The 21,450-nt window shown below is 42.8% G+C and overlaps 1 protein-coding gene across 2 annotated transcripts in view; it reads left to right on the top strand.

The window, feature by feature from the left end:
* The window catches only part of HS1BP3 (HCLS1 binding protein 3), a 51,208-nt gene extending 33,545 nt beyond the window's left edge, over positions 1-17,663 (top strand). For both annotated transcript variants that reach the window (XM_048075259.2, XM_013194841.3), the window contains exons 5-7: positions 3,950-4,101; positions 4,574-4,709; positions 15,904-17,663. In XM_048075259.2, coding sequence (XP_047931216.2) covers positions 3,950-4,101; positions 4,574-4,709; positions 15,904-16,138 — 523 coding nt within the window. In that variant the 3' untranslated portion in view covers positions 16,139-17,663. The remainder of the gene's footprint in view (positions 1-3,949; positions 4,102-4,573; positions 4,710-15,903) is intronic.
* The last annotated feature ends 3,787 nt before the right edge of the window (positions 17,664-21,450 follow it).

Raw genomic sequence — 21,450 nt, 5'->3', positions numbered from 1 at the left:
AGAATAAAGAGTTTAGAAAATTTTTGTCTGTGTACTGAGGTTACTCTGAATGTACAGAAGGAGAAGTATACAGGGTAGTTAGTGTAAGTATTTATTACATCTGTTTTAACCCTGTAGTGAGTACAGGTTGGGGACTTCTGCCTGTACAGAGCACAGCAGACATGCAGTGCTCCAGAGCTCTGATTTACGCTGTGTGTCACCGAGTGTTAGGTGTGAAGGTCCAGCATTTCAAAACTCAGCTATCGCACACGGAGCGTCTTAGTCATCCCTGTTGCTGTTCTCTGCAGCTGACCAGAAAGCTCTTCTGCATTATTGATGTGCCAGTGAGACAGGGAGGCTGCCAAGCGAGTGACCTACATTGTGTCTGTAAACAATAACAGGAGAACCGCTCTCACGAAATGGGCTAGGTTTGGACGTGGGTGTCTCCCGCGTGCAGGGTTTTGTTGGCACTTTCATGAGTGACCTGAGAACCACTTGGGAGCCAGGAACCTCAGTCTTCAAGTGCCCCAGCAACCTGACTAGCAACCAGCAGATTCATACTCCCTAATTTTAGGTCGTCTAGTTTTGGTCCGTGTCAGTTCAGAGGCTAGCCTTTATTTACATTTATTTATGAGACATCTTGGCTCCTTTTGGTCTCAGAGCAGAAGACTGTGGTGTTACTGGAGCCACTCTTGCAGTGCTTTGCAGGAAGGCAGGGAGTTCAGTTGGGTAAAGAGGGATGGCTGCAGAAATCTCTTCAGCTGAACGAAGGACACGTCAGTTTTAGGGCTGGTTTAGTTTTCATTAGGATTTTTAAAATTTACTGGAGCGATGTTTCCAAGGTTCGCTTGTTTCGGAGACAGAGAAATAGCAGTGGCATGGGTCATTTTATGCCAGCTGGATGCAGGTAGTTGCAAAATGTCAGATGCCAAGGTTGCGAGTATGATGGATGAGGAAGGTGCTAATGAAGAGCAGGGCTTGAGTACAGTAATACTTCGGGAGAGTAAATGTTCCTGCATTTCTGTCCTCCCAGAGACCTCTGCATCGGCTTCCTGCACTCTAGCACATCATGAGCATCGAGTTAACTATCCTTCCAGCAGGTAGTTCCACCATCTGCTCAGGTCCCTGGTCCCCTGCTTGTGGGGATGTGGCAGGACTAGAAAGATTGGGGTTGAGCGGGCAGGCAGAGCTACCTCTTTCAACACACGGTCTGGCCAGCTGAAGCTGATTGTGAAACCAGGACCTCAGACAGACTCCGAAACTTCTCACACACCCTTTCTCATCTGTTAACCTCTGCTCGGCAGCGCGCAGCCTGGGCTGGCACAGCTAAATACAGAACCGTGGGAATCCTGTTCCCCGGTTGGAGACTGACCTCAGCAGAGTCCCAGCACGGATATGTGCGGAATGACTTGGCACTCCTGCCCTGGCTTCCTTAGAAGGGCACTGAGGGGAAGTGACTTGAAGGCAGAAAAACAACTTCTTCGTGCTCCTACTGGTAGTAGTCGAGCCCTGGGGGTTTGGCCCTGCGCCCTGCAACTGCCAATGGAGTCCCCTGGCAAAACAGAAAGCAAGACAGTGTAAATGGGCTGGTTTGATGGCTAGACTAAACAGAGGGTTGTTACTAAGGCCTTTCAGTCTGCTTCATTTTGGTTCATGTGTTATTCTTTATGATGCTGTTTCATGGTTCTCTACCCTTTCCTTGATGTTTCCCACCATTCTGATACTCTTTGCTGCAAATACTTGAGCTCACTATTAGTAAACTTCTCGGTAACTTCATTGGGGTGGAGAGCTTTTGGAAATACACTGGCTCGTGTGTAAGTAAGTACCTGTGGCATGAGAGGCTGTATGCATCAGGAGAGGTGTTGTAGCTCCCTGGATGGACAAGGGATCTTGTCAAAGGCTTTTTGGCACTTTGCAGGTTAGCAAATCCTCATTTTGGCACTCCGCAAATCCTCATCCATATTGTCATTGATTTCAAAGAACACATTGCAAGGCATGGATTCTGCAAATAAAGGTTCTTTCTTCCCTAGTAGATTGGATTTTTTATCTACTAATTCTATTTTTGATCAATTTGCCAACTCTATACGACTCGATCTCACTGTTCTTCTGCTTCCGTTGTTCTATATAATCACTCTCATTTTTTACCTTTTCTTTTGATGCCTAGGCTCGTTTGAGTGATAGATTTCTTACCACAGTTAATAATGCAATAATTTGAAGTTTGTGTAGAAATACCCAGTGAAAGCTATTTAGCTTGTAGCTGTTAATACTATAGATTTTGTAAGTTTTTTGGAAGAAAGCTCTTTTACAACTGCTTTAGTTGGAGACAGGGCCTTGGAGCCGACCTTCCAAAAGTAGCTCAGGCTCCGAAGTCACTTGAGGCGTATCCAGAATGAATATAAACGCAAAAAAGCAAAGCCATGGAAGTTTCTCCTGCTTTAAAAAGGATTTTTTTTATGTTGTAAATAAGTCAGCAAGCTGTCACTGACAACTACAGATATCTTTAGTATATTGAATAGGCTGTGTTAAGGGTGTACTTAAGTTTTGCATGAGGCTCGCTCCTAGGCCTCTGAAGTGCGGCCTTCCCTGTTGCCAAGAGATGAAGTGGTGGTAGCAAGGTAATAAATATCATCTGTAGGTTCTCTTTTCTTGATAATAAGCTTGTGGAAGTAACTGGACTCCACTCTTTGCGTGCAGCTGTATTCGGAAGAGGATTTTACAAGGTTCTTTAACGTAGCTGGAATGTACGTGTAATCTTTTGACCCTAGTTCGTAGTTTGATGACTATGGCATGTTAAGTGCTGATAATTGGGTTTGCTCTAGGCTGAAACCTGACCTGTTCTCAGCAAAGGAGAAGATCAGATCTTTTATTGTAAGAGGCACTCGAAGGGGCTACCTTAGAAATGTTAGGGCCATGCCTGCTAGGAGGAAAGATCCCTGAAATATGGCAAATTCTTGGGAAGGACATGCTGTCCTAAGGCATTCTATTTCAGCATAGTTTGAATTGGACTTTTCATCCAAAGGCTTTGTCCTGTTCTCAAATTTTTCTTTTTTTTTTTTTTTTATGCAGTCTTGTTGCCTTATAACTCATGCTGCCCTACTGTGAAAGCTGCCTTGTAGCTTCAGCTGGTGGAGTATAAACCCTCGATAGGAAAGCATGAGACACATGCTTTTCACTCTTGTCCTATGGAGATGTCTGTCTCTTTCCATTGAGTAGAGTATTAAAAGTTAACTTTGTCTCACTGACAAACTTATAGAAGACTAAATTTAGAGGAAGTTAATCCTACCCTTGCTTTGAGAAGATAGTGATGTTTGTAAATTCTGCAAATAGCAGTCTGTCCAAAAAAAGTGTCCTCCAAACCCTGCTTGCTTCAACTTAAAGCTAATGTGCACTCTCTGTCATCTCTCCTCTGAGGAGGATGAGGGCGTTCTGATAAAGTCACTAACAGTATTATGAAAGGAGTATGCAGCAGTCGAAAACAGCAGCGATCACTGGCTAAGTAATGGAGCCAAAGAGACTCTTAAAAACCTGTCCAAAGGGATCAGTGCAGTGTCCAACCTGCACTTTGTTTCTCCAGCCATTCCTTTTCTGTCTGACTTTAACAGCACTGCTGGAGCTGCTGGTCTTTCTTATTTTATGCTTTTTGTGTGGTAAGAGAAAAATTGCTTCAAACAAATGTGATTGGGTGGCAGTTTTCGCAGTATGTCATTGTTAGCCCTGATCTTCCAGTTTCAGTTGGTTTCCTTGATAGTACTTACGAACACAAAATATGAGTACAGTTAGAGTATGTCAGGCCAACAATCCGTCCAGCTCAATATCCTTTTTCTGCCAGTGACTAACAGATGAGTATGTACCTTTCTCTAATACTTTCCCAGCCTCCATCTATTTTCAGCATATGGGACTTTTCTTAGACATAAATCTTTCTTGTTAAATGAAGAATTGCAGCTGATTTTCTTGTCTCTTTTGTTTTTAGAACTAAAAAAACAAAGAAGGCATCTGCTCCTCCAGCCAAGGAAGAGAAGCACAAATTAACCATTTTTGAAGAAGAAGTAGATCCAGATGAAGGACTGTTTGGACCAGAAAAAGATTTCTCATCAACTGGTCCCAGGAAGAAGATGAAAGAGAGTAATTCTCTATATTTGTATATACACAGTTTGTTTTATCTAAAGCATGTGTATAATTGAGCTTTTAAAATATAGTGATACGGAGTGTATAGGTTAGATGGGAATGTTAAGGGACATCTTGATCTGGGGCAGAATCATTTAGACAATAAATATGACCTGTAGTCGCCCTAGCTGTTGACTATTGACATTTTGGGTTTGGGTATTTGGGTTGTTGGGAGCTGGCTATCCCTCACACACTCATAGCACTGCCAATAGTAATGTGACCTATTTTTGGGTGCAAGAAGAAAAGCATATATACCAAGTCCTAAGAGCACAGCTTATTACTGATGTGTTGCCTGGTACTTAGTGGATTGGAAGTTCTTGTGTAAAAGGAATTGTCTCCCTGATCTTTTTTCAGCCTCATATCCAGATTCCCTAGGTATGGTTTTGTGTTGTATGATTTAACTACAGCTTTTACTGTTTTCCCTTTCTAGATCTGAAATTATTTGAAGATCCAGACCTTGGTGGAGTAGTAAGATTGGGTGACTCACTACTGCTGCCAGCTGCCTGTGAGAATAGGGAGCATGTGCTGAACATAAGTCCTGAGGAGGACACTGAGGAACTGCTGAGGTACTCATCTCAAATCTGTCCTGCAATACGCAGGTCACGTGAGGGGGGTGTTAATTAGACCTCAGAAGAGGTGAAATCTTGAAAACCAAAGACATTATAAAGGAAATCAGGAAGACCCTTTGAAAAAAGTAGGGTGCAAGGTATTATTCTGTGACTCCAAAGGAAGGGTCTTGAAGGCCCAAGGCATGCCATCTAGTCTCCGTTCTCTAACATGACATTTCTGCTTTTCATAGAGGGTAAAAACTGACCTCCAGTATGAAAAGTGAGAAACCGAGGCAGGGACACCCAGAAACAAGGAGGAATTCTGCTTTAGTGATTTGAAATTGGTAGCTCTTCCCTCTTGCCCCAAGAGGAATGATTTTCTGCTGGTGGCTCACAGACCTCCATGCCCACTTCTAGGAGGAATCCTGTGCACAGCATGACAACTGCAAAGGACTCTCCTTAAAATCTCTGTCACACTATATTTAATTTTTAAGCTAGTGGACTGGAAGGCTGGAGCTTATAGTTATGGGAAGGAATAACGTACTTGCTCTTACACTTACCTGCCCCCTTGTTAGTGTAGTGGTGAAACTACGTCATGTTTTATACCTGACATTACTCTCACAAGGCTAGTTGGCCTGCACTGATAATCTTCAAGACACCAAGCAGGGCACTAATGCTTGGGAAGACCAGCATCACCAGGGAATCTTTGCTACAATAAAGAGTCAAATTTACACCTTCTGGATCTCATACTGGCATCTGAATGATGAGGCCAACCTATTTCGAGCACTAGTGCTTGCCAGCTAACTCCTGTTAGGATGTATGATTTCAACAGCAGGTACTAAACCCAGGGGAGAGAATCAGAGTATGACATCCTCTCCTGAAGCAGATAGTTTTGCAGCTATTACTTTTTCCCCATGTAAAAGTGCTAACTATCTCAGCAGTAATAACTGGCTTAATTTAAACAGAGGTTAAATTGGGCTGGTGCCATCTCACATTACATCCCAACAGCCCACCTGATGTTTATAAAAGCTGATGGGGCAGGACATGACCTGATTTAGTGCTGTGGTACACTGGGAGCAAACATGTATGTGCTTGCAATATTTTCATGTTTGCTTTCTCCTTTGCTAGCTATCTCAGAATGCACAGTTTGATTCAGATCGTTCATACGGCTAGAAGTGCCTGTTTTAATGCAGTCCTTGTATTATTATTCACTAGTGGAGAGTGTTTCTCCAACTGTCATGTTAATGTCCTTTGAATTACATGTTTTCTATTCCTCTGTGGTGGAGAAAGGTCTCTGAAGTCTGCTCTGAGACCAATAGACTATACTTTTAGATCAGTTTGGAGTCATCAACGTTAGCAGCACACCCAGAGGGTAATGGACATAGTGGGAAAAGATTCCATTTCTTTTAAATTCAACTAGTTTTAATTTATTCTTGAATTGTCCCAATGCTTTCAGCAGTTGGCAAGTCAAGATCCAGTTGGAAATGAATGCATGTACCGAAGCAGAAAATTGTGCCAGCGATCTCATGGGAAAGTTACTACAGAAATCCAGGGGCAACTCCTGGCTATGCCAGAGGCACAGGCAAATAGGTCAGGATCTGCTGGTCTCTTTAGGTGCCTAACACCCTCTGAAATCCCTCTGATAAGCCTAGCTCACAGAGTTATCTGCACATCACAGAGAGCTGGTGGACTGAATAGCAAGACGATTGGATGCAAAGGAAAGGCTGTTGAAGGGGAGGAAAAGGAGAGAGAGTGCTGTTTTAACCTAGTAGAACACTTAACCTTACCTGTATTCATGACAGTCACCTCAAATAACTGCAGCTGAACTTTCCCAAGTGGTTGTACACAATGCAGTTTGTTTTCTGTTCAGCTGGAAGCCTTAGCAGAACTATCGAGTCTCATAAATGTGAAGGCAATATTTGAATCATCTTCTACCTTCCCTCCAGACTGGTGTTAAATGTTCTTGCAGGGCAGTGCCACAGTCTTTTGCAGGCGGTGACCCTTTGTGGTGAGAGGAGATGCTCAAAGTGAGCAGAACCCTGCTCTCTCACTGCTATGGAGGCTTCAGCAGATCTTTAGGCCTAAGAGTAAATTTTGCCTGTGCCCTGCAGATGTCACAATCCCTCTCCCATCTGAAAGGCGACTGAAGAAATCTCCCCAACTCTCAGATCAAAGTGGGAGCTGTGACAACCCACTCCTTTAGTGCGCTAGAGCCAGGTAAGCTGCTCGAGGAAAACTAGCAAAGGTCTTGGTTTCCTGAACATAACCAGTTATATATACCACACAGAAAATTTGTCCGGAGACATTTTGTCCAGACCTAAGTCCAGCCCGAGCTATTATGCACTGACAGGTCTGTGATAGGTCCAGAAACCTTAAACATGTTCACTGTGCACAGATGAATTAGCTGAATAATGCAGATGTGGTTGCTCTTGACTTATGTAGAGTACATCTGTATGTACCACATGGTCTAATCATATGGATGTGGTGGATCTGAGAAGTGTTTGCCTTACTGGTCAATGCTCAGCTGAACATGAGCCGGCAGTGTGCCCAGCTGGCCAAGAAGGCCAGTGCCATCCTGGCTTGTATCAGGAATAGTGTAGCCAGCAGGACCAAGGAGGTGATTGTCCCCCTGTACTCTGCTCTGGTGAGGCCGTACCTCAAGTACTGTGTTCAGTTTTGGGCCCCTCAGTACAAGAAGGACATCGAGGCCCTGGAGCGTGTCCAGAGGGGGAGCTGTGAGCTGGTGAAGGGCCTGGAACATAAGTCCTGTGAGGAGCAGCTGAGGCAACTGGGGTTGTTTAGTCTGGAGAAGAGGAGGCTCAGGGCAGACCTTATTGCTCTCTGCAGCTACCTGAAAGGAAGGTGTGGGGAGCTGGGGGTCAGGCTCTTCTCACAGGTAACTAGTGATAGGACTAGAGGGAATCGCCTCAAGTTGCGCCAGGGGAGGTTTAAGTCAGAAATGAGGAGATATTCTCTTTCTGAGAAGAGCAGTCAGGCCTTGGAACAGGTTGCCCAGGGAGGTGGCGGATTCACTGTCCCTGGGGGTGTTCAAGGAAAGTTTGGACGTGGTGCTTAGAGACATGGTTTAGTGGGTGACATTGGTGGTAGAGGGATGGTTGAACCAGATGATCTTGGAGGTCTTTTCCAACCTTAATGATTCTACAATTCTATGATACTGGAAAATGCACTTTCCAGTGAACCACAGGCTGAGATAGGAGAGCACTGTGTGAGGCAGAGAATGGCAGAACCTCCTCCTTGCAAAGCAGAGATGGGAAAAAGCTGATGTTCAGAGCAGAAAATGGGAGCAATCTAGTCCTTTTTAATCATAACGCAGGAGCAATCAAGTCCTTTGTCACCTGTATGGTAGCTGAGCAGTTGCAGCAGTAGTAGCCCCCCAGCACTGTCAGCACAGCAGTGAATCCCCACAGGGACTTGTAACTCCCGAGGAAGTTATGGACTGTTATGGAGACAAATGAGTCTGCAAAACGTGCATGGGTTCTGCACGTCACAACACAAGGGAGAAAATAGTATGACAAATGTTCTCCTTGCAAATGGAAGACTATGGTCTCTCTGGATACCTGCTCAAATAAAATGAGAATTAGTATTTTAAGTAGAAACACGCATTTTAACAAGCGTTGAACTTTAAGAAAGACCAAACACATCATACATCTAATCAAAGGTTTCTTTTTATGGCAAAAATGCCCACATCCATTCAAATGTCTTCCCTCTTCCTGTCCATTGACCAGCCTCTAGCAGTTCCTTCTTGGCCTACCGACAAATATCAGGTGATAGTGATGGAGAAACTAGGTGAGCTACCTCACTCAAAGCAGTCACTCTTTCCTACCCCTGGGTCTGCCATACTACTTAGTGAGGTACTTGTACTTACATGTCCCTCCAGAACTTCTGGAAAAAAAGATAAGTCGCTGTGGTAGGAACCAGCAAGGTCAAGTCTCAATCTGTTACCTTCAGGAAAAAAAAGAGCATGTCACACTCCTCCTTCAAAGGATGTGCTTTGTGAAAGAGAGGAAGAGGTAACCAAGTCTTTTTGGCTCATCTCTTCCATACAGGGATACGAAGAAACCCAGGCACCTCCAGGAAGTTCAGGTCTGATGCTTTCAGCTCTTCCACAAGGTGGCCCACTGCAGTGAAATGAAACAATAACTGATCAACCATTTCTTAGATTTCCCTTGGAAAGGGATTCAGGACTAGGCTTCTGTTTTCTCCTGTCAATTTCCTTGGCCGTGTCACACCATAATGATTCCTTCTGGATACATTCAACCTTTTACCAACATTCTCAAAGCTCTTCCTTGGGTCTGATTTCCGTTTAATCTAGTGATAGAAGTCAACTGCTGCCGAAATCAGTATCCTGCAAACTCTCACATCATGGATTCTCATGCCATCTTATTTTCCCATCTCTGTCTACCCAGTGGCCACAGATGTGCAAATTAAGTTTTCATGCAGCAGCACTGCAGTCAACCTCTTCTGCCTCATTAATCTAAATCATGCCTGCCTGGTGTGATGGATCAGGCAGGTTTTTGTGGAAAACCAATGCTAGAATTGATCCTGTGAATGTTGCAGCAGCTTTGTGGCCAGAATTACATAAATTACCACACATCCCAGCCTGACATAATTACCACAGTTGTCTGAGCAGCCTTTTAGGACAGATTTAATTAGTTTCACCTTTGATAATGAATAGGGAGTTGAGATAGAAGGAAGCAGCTGTCAGCATAAGATTTGTCTTTTTTTCCAGTGCTGAGAAGAGTGTCAGCAGCAGGATCCCAGTTCTGCTGCACTGTGGTGGTAGACCTGGCATTTTCTTACTTAGGCTTATACTGACCTATGCTGCTGGTGTTGAAAGGAACAGTCCAGCTCTTACTTTTGTACTACAGTATCCTCATCCTTTCTGTGCCTGTTAAAGATGAATTTTGTCTGTATTTACAGGCTGTTCTGTATTTTCAGCTACGAGCTGTGCCGTCAGGGATACAAGTGATGACCCTTTCAGGAGCATGGTATTGTTAGAGGATGAAGCTGTTTATGAAACCGCATCCTAACAATGGCCATTTCTAACCACCGCTCAGTCTGCATAGCCTCCTGAGCAGGTTTGTCAGCTTCAGGTTTGCCAAGAAACTGCTGCCAACCTTGAAGTGGAAAAAGTGTGTATGTTCTTCATTCAGCAGGCCACTGGTGGCAGCTGAATTCGAAGAGCAACACTTAGACCTTAAGACTAGCCAGAAGTCATATCGGACACCACCTCCATCACCATATGATGAGAAATAATTTCTACCTGTCCAAATGATATGAGAGCAGGGTAGGAGAAGAGCTTTGAGAAGCTCTAAAGGGTTTAAATCTAGATCTTTTGGACAGAGGGTTGTTTGGGTGGTGGACAGGTAGTAGAGAATGTTGCAACAAGTGAGTCAGAAATTTCCTGACCACCCCAGGGCAGTTTCCATGGCTTATTGTGAGCTGACAGTGGGGGAAAGAACCTTGATATATGGCTGTGGTAGCTTTCAGTAAGCAAATAATGTTTTTGTTTTGTTTTGTTTTGTTTTTCTCCAATTTTGATGGGTTTTCTTTGCTGCCCAAGAGCACTTTCCACAATGGTTTTCAAACATTTATTTTGTTGATTTCATTTTTCCTGTGATGTATAATGATGCTACTTACAAACAGTGGAAGAGGTACAAAGTAAATATGGCTAACGGAACAGAAAAGCTTTTGCCAGGTGGGAAACATTAATTCTTGCTCCACTCTTGGTTACGTGTATGGGTTGTATGGAATAAAGGGTGACCTAGATTTGTAGTCTCTCTTATTCTAGATCCTTTTGCTAGCCTTGAGAATCACCAGATTTCAAACATCTTGCTCCAGGGCACTTGCATTTTTGACAGCAATCTTCAGCCAGGGGGATAAAAATTGCCTGCTCTCCCCTGCCTCAGTTATGCCATTGCCTGGTGATAAGGGAACTTTCTAGAGAAGCAACAGAGAAGTTTGAGCTTCTTCAGGATGGGGAAAAAATGAACCAGCTCTCTGGTTCAAATTGTGAAAACTGAATTGTCTCCTTTCCTGGGTGAGTGACCTAACCAGTAGGCTGTTACCTCAGAGGGCTTCTTGTGGGCGTACAGGCATAGGACTTATGAGAACTAATGAGCCCATTCTCTGGCCGTAGGCCAAGCAGCACCATCAGGCTACATCATGTTATTAGACTCACTGGCTCTGGAACTGTGTGCAGCTGCTGCTGGGAACGGTCCCTGTCCCATGCCAGCTCCTGAGTTGTGCCTGGGAGCTTTTTGGATGAGGGGTAAGCTAACCCAGACAAAAACAGTGTCAGGGGTTCTTCTAACAGTTGAACAGTACAGACTCTCACGTTCCAGTGTCCAGACATAGTTCCTGACACTGTTTAAACCGACATAAACTTACCTGGAGTGGACTGCAGGGGAAAGCAGGAGCCAGTGGGGAGATACCTCCTACACAGCCTCTGTAACCTCCATCAGCTCTGTTAGACATCACGCTGTCTCTGTTGACCGTACCAGAAGTGCTGGCCAGCAAAGTCGTTTCCCAAGTCACATATGTGGTGTTACACCTCTACCCAACACTTCACTAAGGTAGCTGTTGTACTTCGAATTAACACCAGCCAAAATAAAGAATGATAATAAGGTACAGAAAGACAAAAGTCTGTTCTGCAAGAACTGCTGTGACTTGCATAACCTGGCTTCAAGTATGATGCTTTTGGATACTTTAGCAAATTAGAGCAACCTTTGTCTCTTGCTTTCGTTACTGATTCTCCTCATTAGAGCATTCCCAGGCAGAGGAGGTCACTATTCCCATCATGCTAGATGCTGTATACACACATTCTCGTTCTCATCCCCAAAATTTTGTCCAGATAGACAGGACAAAAGTCAGAGAAGTGACATCTAAAATGCTGATGTTCTGATGGCAGCCATGCCTTTGCCTCTGTCAGAAATCTTTCACCCTCTTGAAGTCTACATGCTAGCTGTCGTATCACAGGGCTTTGTGACAGTCTTTCCATAATAACGGGTTTGATTGCATTCTCTCTGAAATCAACGAGATTTTCCACCACTACTGGATGTCTGTGAATCAGCACAATACGGCAGGAACTTTAAACAATGTGGTGTTGTTTTTCCATTACAAAAAAAAAAAAGACTAATTAGAGAAAGATTAATTACATGGATTCTGTGCCTGATTGTCTTTAACAAGAAGGGGGAGGGCAATGGGAAGGTTCTTCCTTTAATCTCCTTGTTAAGAACAACAGAATAGTTACTTGATTTTTTTCTTCTTCCACCTCCTTGCCTGGAGTTAAATACAGTGGTAGTTATGCACTGTAACAATTCATTTGCTTCTCAAGAAATAGAAGTCCTTGTTCCTATCTCGGCCTGAGGCATTGTGCATTTTACCTCTTTAGTTTTCCAAAGCCAATTGTGTCTCACATGATCAAACAGCAGTGGATCAAACAGTTTGCCTTACACTGCAGCATGAAAAGCAGGTTTTGAGACAAAGACCACGTTATCTGCTGTGTCTTCTGTAAAAGACTTCTCTCTGACCAAGGTCTTTGAAAAATCCAGGACAAAAAGGGAGCTTTACACGGTCAGTTTCCACACTTTGGAAAATCAGATCTCCTGCAGAATTGTTGGCCTAAAAGCACATTGCCAACAACAACATCAAAAACAACATAAAAACAACTACTGCGCTGCATCTTCTGGAGTTATTTTATGACTGTGGTTTTGTTGCTGCGGTTAGCAGAGAAATGAATGTAGAGCCACAGAGGAGTAGATAATTCAGGAAGCTGTGACGTCTGATGAGGTTAATGAGCTGTGTTTGCTACTGGCCCTGCTTGGCAGATCAGCTGCCCTTCTCAAGCACTGCACCTAGTTCAAAATCATGCTCGCTCCATATGATCTGTATGTATACATACGCGTTGTTCATCTAGATATTATGGTTTCTGTTATTTATGACCAAATCTTTATGACATGGACACTGATTCATTCAGTGTTTGTTTATGCCAAGTAGGAAGGCATCAGATCAGCTTCAGAAATACCAGCCCTAACATGTATTGTTTATTACACAGCAAAGAGAACAAGAACATGTCTTGGCAATGTGATCACAGGTGCGATATCTCTTGGATATCACAGTTTGCAGCAAACAAAAATGCCTGGGCTTAAATTAAATTAATTTCTTCTCTGTAGATGAGGAATTCAGAAGGAATCAATACGCTGACAAGGTGTTTTGTAAGTTAGGTGGGATATAACACCCACAGGGAATCACGGAAACCAAGAGACATCATAAATCTTATTATCAAATTAAAAGAGAATATAATCTCCAGAATTACCTGGGGGATGAAATTTGAGATAACAGCAAGAGCTGTGTGCTGGAATACAGAGGCCACCACGTAGAGCTCAAGGTGCAGAGCTTTGAGACAGCGTACCTGCTCTGTCCATCAGCTGGCTTGTTTAGGTATTTCCTAGATGGACACATTAGTGTTCAAGCAGTTGATCTTACAAGATTGGCCTTGATTTAAACTGACCATCTTTTCAGTTCCTTTGAGAGTTCCAAAAAGATCTGACTTCAAGAATGGCATTGCCTTAAAGGATTCTGACCATATGGCAGGAAATTCAGGCCTTCTCCTTGTTCACGTTGTGGCCAGTTCGCAGTGAGTGTAGTGCATCTCAGCCCAGGCAGTCATTCAGTTCTTCACGGCTTTTAATAAGGTCAAACATAAAAAAGGAACCGTTGAGGTCATGCAGTTTTTCTTAACAGCAAGACTCTTTGCTGAGAATTCTGGAGCTCTTTAAGCACCTGTGCTTTTAGCATTCAAATACTATTCTCTAGGGCTAGAGTAATAAAGTGGATTGGATATATTGATTCTTCTGCTGTTGGTCATGTCCCCCATGGTCCCGGATCCAAGACATCCTTACTTTCTGAGAGTGAGGTAGATGTGAATTACAAAAGACAAATGTGTAGAAGGACCAAAAGATGCCTGACATGAAATGAAGTGAGACTCCTTCGTGCTCCAGGAACACACGCTAAAGGCACCTTCCTTACACTCCCTGTATGGCATCCTGTTCCAGTGCGTGGACCTGCAGGAGAACTGCTCCAACAAATCCCTTCCAGTCACCAGGGTCTCAAATGAGAGGGCCTTCAGAGAATCCTCCCAGAGGTCTCCGTTGCATGGTCACATCTCCATTACTGCTTTCCATTTGCCACCAGGTGGTTATGGGTGCTGTGACCAACCGAGAACATCCAACCCATCTTCCCAGCTGGAAGGGCTGTGCCACCTCCTGAGGCAGTACTCTAGCAGAGACACGGGGAGAGGAGAATCACAGAATCACAGAAGCCTTAAGGTTGGAAAAGGTCTCCAAGATCATCTGGTCCAACCATCCCCTTACCACCAATGTCACCCACTAAACCATGTCCCTAAGCACCACGTCCAGCCTTTCCTTGAACACCCACAGGGACGGTGACTCCACCACCTCCCTGGGCAACCCGTTTCAATGCCTGACCACTCTCTCAGAGAAGAATTTTCTCCTCATTTCCAACCTAAACCTCCCCTGGTGCAACTTGAGGCCATTCCTGCTGCGCATGTGCAGCCATCTCCCTTCTTGTTTCAGATTTGCTTGACCAAACTTTCTCATCCTCACAAGTCCTCTAAGAGTGAACTCAGTAAAACTGCTTGAAGGGGACTTGAGCGCAGAAGAAAATTCCAGTCCCTTTGCAATAACTCCTGCACCTTAATTTTATCTCATAGTTCGTTTGTAGCTTCCCTGGCAGGCTACCCTTCGGCTGAGGCAGAGGGAGTTTTATTGCTGGCAGTGTTACAGCATTTTAATGGGCTGATTCTGTGATACTGAAGTTTGTTAAAAACAGTTCTTGTATCAGGGCTTGTAACCAATTACATAGTCAAATCTTTTCACTGCTTAAGACACCATGGTCATAGAGCAAGCGTATCCCACTAGAGCTGGGGTCTGGCAAGGAGATAGTCACAAATTATGAACCTTGATCTTTGGTTCCTGGCCCCCCATGTAAAAGTTTTTGCATGTACATCTTGCATTCAACCTTTCTTGATTTTTTGTATGCTGCAATTAGGGGTGGAGCCTTTTGCAAGTCTTGTATTTTGCAAGCATATGTGAAGTATGCATTTTATCAGGGGGTCACTTTTGTAGCTGGTCATTACAGAGCTGATGAGCTGCATGCATTGCTGGTTGGATTTCAAATACTTAATGATGATTGATCAATGAAGTCTTGGGAAATTAACAGCTGTGTTTTCTCCTTACGGTATTTTGTTTGACCGCCGTGCTCAGAGGATGAAGAAGCTGTTTTGATTCAGAGCAAAAAATACTGTGGCCTATAAAGGCTTCTCCATCTACATTAATTTTTACTCTGCCATTTCTGCTATGTCTTTTAGCGATGTGATGTGTCACAGCTTTCCTTTTCCTTCACACAGCCACTTTCCAAAGGCAGCGACCTCTTGGAGTCATAAGACTATCTGTTATAAAGGCTCTCTCAAAATCTTTGTAGCTCCAATGGGAGCAGAACTGGGCACGCACAGCATGTTGTGTCTTTCGGTAAGGTCAAACAGCCCAGGTGGAAAGCATTCTGAACTGTTCCAACTGTTTTGCTTATTTTGCTAGGGAATTGTGAAAAATGATCACCAAAAAAAAAAAAAAAAAAGAATTGTTTTATAGATTCACAGATTGCAAAACTCTCTCAGTTTCTTGGAAGCAAATATGAATATAATGTTTTTAAAGTCATTAGGTTTTCCAGTTTGTCATGACAGAGCATGTCTGCCTTGGGGAATGAAGGTAAGGGGGAAACAGAGCTGAATGTGAAAAGATTTACCATCCCACGAAAAGTCTGAGCCGCTGGAGAAGGAAACCATCCTGTTGCAAATCAAAAGCAATTTTTTCCTAAACTAAAATCACATTTTTTTTTCAAAACTGCAAATTGTTTTTAATTTAGGCATTTGAAAATGTGCTGTAAAGTAGCTTACATGGTGAACTGAAAAATCATAAAAAGACGTTTCTTATTTTGGTAACACTTGATTTTTTTTTTGAAAAATTCTTCCCAAAAAAGAATTTCATCGAAGTTGATCCTTTCGTTCCAGAAAGTTTTATTTTGCAAAACGGTATTTTCTTAGAAAAAAAGCAGTTCAGAAATTTCCAAGCTGTATCACTGAGGAGTTTATGATATTTTCTTTTCATTCCAGGGTTGAAGATGATTTAGAAAAACTCTTGAAAGTAACCTCCAAACCAAAACCTAAGGTACCATCAAAACCACCGTTGCCTCAGAAACCGTCAGTTTTCCCCAGGAACACTAACACTAACACATCTCCGCTGGCAAAGCCAAAGGAAGACAGAATTCAAACAATGAATGAAGTGGACATTCTCCAGTATATCCAGGAAAATGAATCTGTCGACAACCAAGATACAAGTCTTTTCTGAACATACGCATTTTTAAAATGTAATCACACCTTCTTGGCTCAAACTCCCTGTGAGCTCAAGTGACAATAGCAAGAATTGGCCAGATCTCTTTACTGTCATGGTGCTCATTTGTATACCATGATATAGAGGGCAGCATGTTTGACTAGCACAGGCTCGGTATGATGTTTTCAAAACAGTATAGTTATGGTACATAGTTGCCTTATCTTTTCAGGGCTTTACAGGAATATGGAAAAAGACATAGCACTACAGATTATGTCTATGACTATTTTAGTATCGGAATAGTGAAGTTTTGGCCAGTTTTGACCTGACTGTAAATGACAAGAGTGTTGCACACATGGCAGGTATGAATAACGTCCAACAAATGGTCTGAAACAGGACAGGATGCTTTTCCTGTCAATTTAAACAATGCATTTTCAGCTTACTGGAAAGGTAATTTTCATTTTGTTCTGTGCATTTTTACAGCAGCCTTTTCCCTCCCTGTTTGTTATTGCAGTAATTTATAAACAGTGACTAAGTATAGGTAACAGTTCTGTAGTTCTGAGAAATACTGGCATCACAGCTAAGCCTGGCTGTTTTGCTGGCTTTGTTGCAGAAATGTCGACTTGTAGGAGAACTTGTAGGACTGCAAACACTAGACGCTGTGTGTCTCTGGCCCCTGGGGGAGATAGCAAATGACTGAAGATGGCTCAGGGTGCAGCTCCAGACATACGCAGAAGTTTCAGTGTGTAGGAGGTTTGGATGCTGTAGGACTCTTGTGAACATACACAAGATACAAAAGGGCTAATTTTTTCCAGGCAAATCTTCCTAGACTTCTGCTGAAGTTAGTGGAGAGAAAAAGATTTCTGCAGAAGTTGAATCAGTGCAGGTGTCCTAATGGATGAACTCTTAATTGCTCTCTGGAGTCAGTCTCTCTCTTTTCCTTCCCTTCCTCCATAAATTAAAGAAGGATCCATGGCGATTAATCCCACTACATTAAAATGAGCTTTTACATAAACAATGGTGTATAGTAAGCCATATAACAAGGGAGGACAAACTTGGGATTATTGAAAGGAAAAACATAGGAAGAAAATGTACTAGAGAAAATGTAATATGCAGGAAAAATAAGAACAGCGAACGGGCATCCCAGACTACCCTCCCTTCTTCCCCGACTCAGGCACTCTGGTTAAACACGCTGAATTTACATCTAATGCAGGTTGATATCTCCTGTCATGCGGAAAGAGTTTCCTGTGCTCATATATATGTGTGTGTTATATCCAAATGTGAAGACAAGCTCCCTAGAGGGAAAATATTTATATATTTAAGCCATATCACTACCCTCAAATTTGCCTTTCTAATATAGAGCAATATGAATAGAAAGCCTTATATGTATATATTTTATTAATGAAATTATCTCTATTAGTATTTCTTTTTAAGCCAATGAAAAATACGGTAATGGTATTTTGGTTTGGTGGGACAAGTAAAATACAGTCATTGGCTCTCTATGTAAAATATGTTTCAGAACAATAAAAATATTTGCTAACCTGCAGGTGTTATTGTTAGTTGTTCTCTAGGTTGTACAATAGCAGCAGATGGGAGTTAAAGGATGGATTCCTTGTTGTTAAAGTGCAAGCTCAGCTAAAACCCCACATTAATGAGTAAGAAACCATGAATGTAGCTGCACTCATATTTCCTTTGAGAGCAGCTAAAGGTAAAGCTATATATGGGCAAAGGAAGTACCTGATTCTGTCTGTTCTCACAGTGTCCTGGTGCAATTAGGAAGCTTGTTTATCCCATCCTGCAGAAGGCACTGAGGAAAAAATAAATGGCTTCCCAGAGACCTTGCAGAGAACAGCAGATGAGAGCTGAACTGGGGACGGCCTTCCTGTTGCACTACCTGATGTCGTGAACTTATATTCATGAACTATATATCGTATATTTAACCGAGGGCTGTGGAATCTTGATCGCTACTGCACGCAGCACTGCTCAGACAGCTGCTTGTATTTCTGTGGTTTTGGCCTACAGCCTGGCACATGGCCTGAACACCACTAAAACTGCCACATTAAGGGTCATGGATTTAATGACCAGCAGACTGAGTGAAGATCTTTACCTTTAGCACACAACACTGGAAAATTCTTAGGATTTCTTGAAGTAAATTAGCAAAATAATAGAGGAACAGAGCTGGCAGGGGCCTGTGAAGACCATTTTGTCCACCTCCCTGCCCTAAGCAGGAACGTCTGGCCTGTGTCCTGCTGCTGGCCGTTCTTGCTGTCCAGGACAAGATGTTCTTGGTGCAAGAGCTGGCAGATGCCAGAGCAGGACATGGTGGCTGAGCACAGTCAGGATGGAGAGATACCTGAGCATGGGCACCATATTATTCTTGCAGGGGCAGTAATTATGCTTGAGCTTTAGCTCTCACAGGCATTTTTCTAACCTGCTTTTAATAGTTTGTCTGGACAGCAGCGCTGGAGATGTCACACCATGGGAGTGAAAGGTTTTCTTACTGTCTGACATAACTGTTCCTTACTGCTACTTAAGCTTGTAACTTCTAACTCTCATCAGCACAGAAATAGAACAAATTATATGCCTTTCAGCCTTGTTTCTAGATTGAGAACTCTGCCCTCTGAGGGAGGCAGCAAGTCAGGTCAGGATGTCACTACGGCACCAGCTCCTCACGACTTGGTGTGTCCTAGCCGAATGCTGTCATCTCACATTGGATTTCTCCCCTTTTTAGAACTGCTGCATATTCACATACCAATTTACCAGGAGGAATAAAGAATGCCAGCGTCCCACACCCTTTTATTAACACCATTCGGTGCGGCGCCATTATGTGTAGCCTTTGTTCCAGCTGGGACTATGTTTTCCTTTAACCTTTCCTCATAACAATGGTGTCTGTCTGCCTTCCACCACTTCTAAGTTCTGCTGAGAAACAGCTCGTGCTTTTGCAAAGCAGTGGGAGGGTGGATGTTATATATTACCATTAAACCATGGGAACATTCCCAGTAATACTGATGTAACAGCACTGTAGCTATATCCCTTTAAAATGGCCAAGGAATACTTTGCCCTCAGCCTTCCCGCAAAATTGTCAAAATACCTAGACAACACGGGGGAGGAAGAGCTGTTAATTGTTTCCTGTGGTAGATTTTTAAGATTATTTAAAGGTCTGTTTTACTTCAGAAAAATCTATCTTTTCTGTCAAGGCACTAACGTAAAAGGATCCTTCATAAATCCCAGTGTTACACATTTGTTTTACAATGCAAATGTCTAGCTCCGGTAATATTTATAGGCACTTAGAGGTGAGTTACAGTCCTTGAATAAATTATATATAATGAATCATTATTATACAAGAGAAGAATGTCAAGCAAATGCAGCCCAGAAAAATTGAACATATTATTTGAAATGACATCAGGAAACCACACAACATACTTTGCATCCTGCCAGACCAGAGCTTTTTTTTTTTTTTTTTTTTTTTTTTTTGCATACATCACTCCTAGTAGCAGCTATTTTATTAGCCTCCTCTTGACAACTCTTGAAATTCAATTATGGACTCTAATGTAGTTCTTGGCTGACAGGCGTCACCTTTCGACATTAATAATAGCTAGCTCATCAGAAGATTTGAAAAGCAGTAGAGTTAAAATTAAACCCTTACAAAAGATGTTTTCTTTAGTGATTAGAACTTGTAATAGGTATCTCTACTGCTTTAGAAGCTGCTTCTTGTTTTGCATAACCTTCTTCTGCTTGTGTGGTACAGCACTAATTAACATATAACACTATGTACTTCATTATTTAGGTCACAGTTAAAATGCTGATTTCACCAATTTGGGTATTTCACAGACGAACTGTGGATCATCTGTTTAGATCAGTTCTGTGCTAAATTTTTAGGAAAGCTAATTTGCACGTAGCACTTAAGGTCTAGTTTAGTCAGGGGCAATTTGGGCAGGGTCTAAAAAAAATGTATTAATTGAAACTGATACTTCTGCATCTTTGCTGAGCTTGCTACAATGAAATATGCAAGTCAGCCTGTGATTTAAGGTCCTGAAAGCCCAGCACGCTCATGGGACACTTAGGCCACAGCTAATGAAAAGAGACTCTAAATGACCAGTCCCTGTGGTCATTGGATTTAATATAGAGCACAAAAGAGCACTGATACTTCATGTAAACATGTGACCGTCACTAATCTGACCAAGGATTCTTGAATCTCTGTGCATGTGTGCGTGTGTGTGCATGCTCACCAACCACGTTTCCTATCTAATTTGTGACCTTTTAAACCTTTAAGTCATGAAGAGGGATGGTTTTTACTGTGAGGTTTTATCTATAATCTCACTTTACATCGTAACTTCAGAAACTGGACTCGATGTAGTCAGTCAGTTGCTTTCTGTATTGTACCAGTTCCTTGATTCATCTTTAATCCCCTCTGATCCAGCTGTTTAGCCCTCACCATACTTCTGATCTTCCTTTTTACCCTTCTGCATACTACTCCTGTGAAACAAATTGAACCTAATGAGGAATTCAGATGAAGGGAAATCATGTGCCTTGTATTTCTCGACAACCATCTGTAGGGTACGCTGCTTTGAGTAAAAACACCAGCAGTGAAAGGTGGTGATGGTAAATTAAATTAATAGTCAAATTAAGTACTGCTGTGGGAGTTCAGAAGTCAATGAAGCTGCTTAAAGGATTGATTAGTCATAGATACTTAGGAACTAAGTGTTATTCATACCAGAGTGTTATGGATGCTAAAAATTTATACGGGGTCAAGAAGATACTGGATACGCTCATGGAAGAGGAATCTATCAAGGATTATTAAAGATGCCCCTTAGAGTTTGGGAAGACCTTGAGCTACAAGTTGCTGGAAGCATGGAGAATATTGAACAAACAAATATTTTCATAAATAGTCATCTGCTTTTGCTGTTGTGAAGAATACCATACTGGGCTAATCCAAAACTCATACAGAGTGAGGCTCTCTCAGCCTTTCCTCATAAGAGATGCTCTGATCCCCTAATCATCTTTGTAGACCTCTGATAGACTTGCTCCAGTAGTTCCATGTCCCTCTTGTACTGGGGAGCCCAGAACTGGACACAGTACTCCACATGAGGCCTCACCAGGGCTGAGCAGAGGGGCAAAATCACCTCCCTCAGCCTGCAGGCAACACTCTTCCGAATGCACCCCAGGGTACCGTTGGCCTTCTTGGCCACAAGGGCACAATTCTGGCTCATGGTCAACTTGTTGTCCACCAGGACCCCCAGATCCTTCTCTGCAGAGCTGCTCTCCAGCAGGTCAGCCCCCAGCCTGTACTGGTGCATGGGAATCCCTGAAGCCAATGGAAATCTTGGGTTGAC

Source organism: Anser cygnoides, chromosome 3 (assembly GCF_040182565.1).
Source record: "Anser cygnoides isolate HZ-2024a breed goose chromosome 3, Taihu_goose_T2T_genome, whole genome shotgun sequence".
NCBI lineage: Eukaryota > Metazoa > Chordata > Aves > Anseriformes > Anatidae > Anser > Anser cygnoides.
This window is presented reverse-complemented; position numbering and strand designations above follow the sequence as displayed.